The sequence below is a fragment of the Rattus norvegicus genome, chromosome 8 (genome assembly GCF_021556685.1).
Source record: "Rattus norvegicus strain SHRSP/BbbUtx chromosome 8, alternate assembly SHRSP_T2T, whole genome shotgun sequence".
NCBI lineage: Eukaryota > Metazoa > Chordata > Mammalia > Rodentia > Muridae > Rattus > Rattus norvegicus.
In genome coordinates, this window is record NC_141541.1 from 24,177,138 (window position 1) to 24,182,973 (window position 5,836).

Consider the following 5,836-nt stretch of genomic DNA (forward strand, 5'->3'; position numbering starts at 1 on the left):
AAAAGGATCTCAAGTTTGAAAACAACCTCTTATACATACTGAGATTGTAATGGGTTAATAGGAAGTGATAGTGAGGCAAAGAGAATAAGAAGAGAAATTTATTTTAAAGAGAGATGAATTACAGTTGAATAACATTCAGAATCTCAAATGATCATTTGAATATGACTAGAAAATGTCATCTTTTCTTGATGTTAATTAATGAAAGTATGTTCATGGGAGAGAAAGTAGAAGACAAATTTTTTTCTCACAGACATCAATTAAAAAAATAGAAATTATATATGATACTTTATATGGAAAATTTAGCTATGTACAAATTACTTTAATCATTCAATAAAATTTCACTTATGAAACCTCATATTGCTTCATTTAATTGAAATTATATGTATTAGTTTTGTATATCTTTGCAACGTGGAGGTCAGAACAGTACAATTAAGCTTTTTCCTGAGAAAGGAAGGGTTACATCTTTTTTAGTATATTAACTTTTGCCCTTTCTCCTCTAAACTATTATTAAGAGATCCTTAGAGATTTGAATAGTCTGGAGCATAATTATTAGCTCTGTGAATAGAGCCTCAAAATTTCACAAATAACCACTTTCCCTTCCAGCTCTAAATTTTAACATTTCTCTTCCAGAATACCTCATATTTATGTTTCCTTCTCACATTTTCATCAGCCACATGGGAAGTGTCATTATGTACTGTTTTTCTACCAGTCCTGAACACAGAACTGGGCTATCATCACACCCCTGGCAAGAGTGAAAGAGTGTATCAGTCACTTGTGGTCATTGTCAGGTGGAAATAATTTACAGCCTAGTAAGTATTAATCTATGCAAGACACAAAAGAGAGATAGGGTTATTACATTGTTGGTAGCATAAAGATAAAAGTATATGTTATGGAGTAATCAGTAGTAGAAATGCATCAGTAAGCAAAATTTTATCAAAAATTCTATGAAGTTTGTTATTAGTTATGATTACTAAGTTAATTTGAGGATTAGCATATATTCTTTAGTTTTCTACCCTTGTGAATTCTAACTTCAGTAGAATATTTCAACCAGAAAAAGAAAATGATGGCCCTCTAATCTATTGACAAAAATATGAAACACCTGGTAATAAAAATAAAGATGAAATTAATTATAGGAAATGAATATCAAAAACCAATGAATTATTAGAGAGATTGGGAGAGAAGAATCAGTGGTGGAATGTTTGTTTTGTACAATGATTTTCTGAGTTCAGCTATAAACTGTAATACAAAAAACGGTGGGTATATTGGTGTGTTTCTGTAACCTTAAACCTAGGTGAACTGAAATAGGCAGATCTTTTGGTTTGACTAGCCAGCCAATGTAGTTCAAGAAAGGTCCAGATTCCATAGGTGACTCTCTCTTAAAAAAATAGAGTGAAGAATACCCAAAGTTGACCTCTGACCCACAAAAACTTTTCACACACAAATTAAAATCACCATTGTTAGTGTATACTGGGAAATTTCTAACTATATCTCAAATTTCTGTTTACATGTGTTTTTGGGGAAAGTGAAAAATGTTTTACTATTTAAACTAACTTTAATTATTTAAACTAATTTAATTCAATAATCTATTTATTAGCTAGAATTTTAATTTTAATCTAAGTGATTTAATAAAATATGAGTGTTCATCTCATATGTTATGTGTTACCAGTGGGACTTCAGACAAATCATTATTTTCTCATCGAACCTTACTCCAGATGTTGTAAATGTGAGTAGATTTGAAAATCATGATAACTAGCTTGTGACTGGAACTAATGACAGATGAAATTAAGTACAGTCATATATTAAAAATAAAAAGTATTATTGCATTCAGTAAAATATTGTTATTTGATACTTCAATTTGCTCCCTTTTTTCACTCATTTTGTTCCATTTGCTCCTGACATTTTCATTTCATTATTATTTTATTGTTGTTATTTTTATGACTTTATATCTAATCTCATTTTGCATGATTCTAAGCAAGCCTCCAATGGCTAAATTGCACCACTAGAAAAGTCCACTTTATTTTCCTTCTTATAAAAGTATTTTTTCTTGCATGTATTCCTTTGCTTTTGTTGACGTTTTTTGAGAAAACGGTTCACTTTACCACCAATGCTGTCCATGAGGTCCTCATTGCTTTACATAAGTTTCTATTTGGTAGATTCACATTTCTTTATAAACACATCAGATGCCCATATCCTGTCAGCAAACACTTCTTGGCATCAACAATAGTGACTGGGTTTGGTGGCTGTTTATGGTATGTATACTCAGATTAGGTAGTCTCTGAATGACCTTTTCTTTAGTCCCTGCTCCACTCTTTGCCCCTTTATTTCCCCCACCATGAGTGTTTTGTTCTCCATTCTAAGAAGGAATTAAACATTCACATTTTAGTTTTCCTTCTTCTTTATCTTCATGTGTTCTGTGAATTTTTTCTTATGTATTCCAAACTTTTGGGCTAAAATCCACTTATCGGCGAATGCATTCTTTATCCCTTTTATTTTGGGATTCATTTAGGTTCTTACACTGACTAGACAGGGTCAACCTCACTGACTTCAATTTAAATCATGGATTATGTGTCGTAAATGTTCAAAGTAAGTACTAAAGAGAAGACAAAGTTTCTAGCCTATAGACCTTTTTTAAAATAAATAAATAATGTTTAAACCTTAAAAGTTAGCATCTATGAATGAGTTCTTATAATTGCTAGATTGCAAAGATACAGGTATGTAGCCAGTTGCTTCTACAATGCTTAATTCACTACAACGATATTTTTTTTTCTTTTAAAAAGATATTCTAGCCAATGGAACCATATAATTTAACAAATAACTTGGAATTGCGTCTCCTTGGTCTGTCAGAGGACCCTGAACTGCAGCTCATCTTATTTGTACTGTTTCTGCTCATATACCTGCTCACTGTCCTTGGAAATGTGCTCATCATCGTTGCCATCAGCTCTGATTCCCACCTCCACAGCCCCATGTACTTCTTCCTCTATCATCTGTCATTGTCTGACATGGGCTTCAGCAGCACCACCATTCCCAAAATGCTGAGAAACATGCAGATCAATAACAAATCCATAACTTATGCAGCCTGCCTAACTCAGGTGACTTTCTTCTTCCTTTTTGGATGTATGGACAGCCTACTACTCACAGTGATGCCCTATGACAGATGGGTAGCCATTTGTCACCCTCTACACTACCAAGTCATTCTAAATCCTTGTCAGTGTAAATGTTTGGTCATAGTATCATTTTGTATCAGTCTCATGGATTCACAGGTACACTGCTTGATGGTGTCACAACTAAAATTTTGCACTAACATAGAAATCCCACATTTCTTCTGTGATGTTCCAGAGCTTCTAAGACTTGCCTGCTCTGACTCCTCTACCAATAACATAGTCATATTTCTTGTCAGTATCATTGTTGGTTTCCTCCCTGCCTCAGGAATCTTTTACTCCTACTATAAAATTATTTCCTCCATTATTAGAGTTCCCTCATTATTAGGGAAGTATAAAGCCTTCTCTACCTGTGGATACCTGTCAATTGTTTACTTATTTTATGGAACAGGTCTTGGTGTGTACCTTAGTTCATCTATTTCTAGTTCTCCCAAGGATAGTGTGGTGGCTTCGGTAATGTATACTATGGTTGTCCCCATGATGAACCCTTTCATCTATAGCCTAAGAAACAGGGATATAAAAAAAGCCCTCCAGAAAAGTGTTAGTCAAATAACGTATTACCTACCTATATAATCCCTTAATATATAGTTTCTTTAATTGTGGGTGGGTCACATAACTGAGAATTATATAGTGAAAAATGTACTGATTATATAAATTTCTTAGTATAAAATGTTCAAAATTTAATGTATACATGTAGTAAATCTAGGAGTATCTTTGCTGTGCCTGTCCAAATTACATGTTATAGCTTTACTGTGGCCTAGTTTCTGAACATAAAACTTTATAAAAATTGGTGCAACAGATGTTTTTCTACAATGAAATACAAAAGTTTGCAACCAGAAATATTTTTGACTGTTAAAAATTGTCACGCATTTACCACATAAGCAAATGAAAACATAATCGTTTAACCTCATGAAGTAAAGATTTTCCATAGTTTTCTAACATAACTTATCTGAATGTATATATGAAATTAATATAATTTGAATTATATGCAAAATGTTCAATTTTAACAATTGATATTTGTGTTGCTGTCCTGGGTTTCATAGAACAGCTATTTGCAGTTTATATTTTCTGTGGAAGAGACCTTCATTCTCTTTTGATTATTTGATCACTAATATCATTTACATGTTCTAGGTTAGCCTCTAACTTGAGAATCTATGGCAACATTAGTAGGACCCAATCAGCTATTTGAAAAGATTCATGAAGTTTGGTGGAAATCCTCTATTAAATGAAATAAGAAAGAACTGGTGGGAATGAAGTGGAAATGTGAAATTTATATGCTTATATGTCATTATACACATGTATGAATTTTACAAATATATAGAAAACATTTGAATTTTAAATTGTATTAATGTAGAATTTTTACAATCTCTGAAATGATCTTGAATATAGTATTTATTTATATAACTCATATTCCCCTGCAGTGATGATTTATCTTCAAAAAATGCCTGAAAATTCTACATCTACATAATGAGTATCCAAGTAGGCTCCTATCTTTAATAAATGATAAAATATAATTCAGGTTAAAGATTTTATTGTTATTTTCTATCAATATGTGCATTGTATTTGATAATGGATTGTATAATATTATTTTTCTATAAGACTCTATAGTACTTTAAAAATGACTCCCTAAACTTTACTACCATTTCCCATTTTTCCATCATCTGCCCAGTTGGTATTTTGAGGGAGTAGCATTGTTCTTTGTAGATGAAAAATGCTTTTACATTTCATATATAACACATTTGCTTTGTCCACTCCTCTCTTCAAGACCCCGGTTGGTTTCATAGCTTAGATAATAGGAGCAGTGCTCCCTAAACTGTATTCTAGAAATATTTCAAAATATCTCAATGATATATGAAGTTAAAGTCCTCTGGGTAAATGTCCTAAAATATTATAGTTAGGATACATTTACTTTTACTGTTGAAGAATTTTTTATACTAATTTTACACAGGCACAATACTATACATTTCCACCAGAAGTGTTTATTCAAGTAAAAGCAATGAAAGAAAAGCTCAACAAAAGATTGGATTGGCTAGAAGTGAAACTATCCAGGATTGAAGATAAGGTAGAATGTTTGTATCACTCATTCACAGAAAATATCAAACCCAAAATATCTCAAATATGGAATATATAGAAACTCTTGAATAGTTTAAAAAACAAGGCTTTGAATAATAGTAATAGAGAAGAAACTTAGATGAAAGATCAGAAATTATTCTAAATAAGTAGTATTCTCAGTATTATAAATAGTAGAGTAAAAATTCTTTTTTTTCCCTAATTTAAGGAAAATAATGCTTATCATGAGATAACAAGTACAGAGAAAATCAAAGAGGTAAAAATCAGAAAAAAAATTTTTGATGACACCTAATCATCCAAAGAATACAGAACAAAGAGAGAAAATTAAATGTTAAATGGTGCAAGGAAAAAATACCCAGTTAAATAAAGGCAGGTACATTGGAATAACACCTGAAGTAGTTAAAGCAATTTAGAGTAATCCCACAATCAACATCAATATACTTGGAATGGAATTCAAAGCATTTTCAAAATGTCAGTACCAAAAGAAGTATATTCACCTTTGAATCTTATTTAATATAGTACTTGATTTCTTTTTTATTTATTTTTACCCTTCTTGAATATTTTATGTACTTACATTTCAAATGTTATCCTCTTTCTCCACTCTCCCA

The 5,836-nt window shown here is 31.5% G+C and overlaps 1 protein-coding gene across 1 annotated transcript; it reads left to right on the forward strand.

The window, feature by feature from the left end:
• Positions 1–2,789: 2,789 nt before the first annotated feature.
• Or7e169c (olfactory receptor family 7 subfamily E member 169C) lies at positions 2,790–3,731 on the forward strand. The gene has a single exon (NM_001000984.1). The coding sequence runs from the start codon at positions 2,790–2,792 to the stop codon at positions 3,729–3,731; it is 942 nt and encodes a 313-aa protein (NP_001000984.1).
• Positions 3,732–5,836: the final 2,105 nt, after the last annotated feature.

Bases quoted from the DNA above. Each gene is read 5' to 3' on its own strand.
- Or7e169c (NM_001000984.1), top strand. From the start codon at position 2,790: ATGGAACCATATAATTTAACAAATAACTTGGAATTGCGTCTCCTTGGT.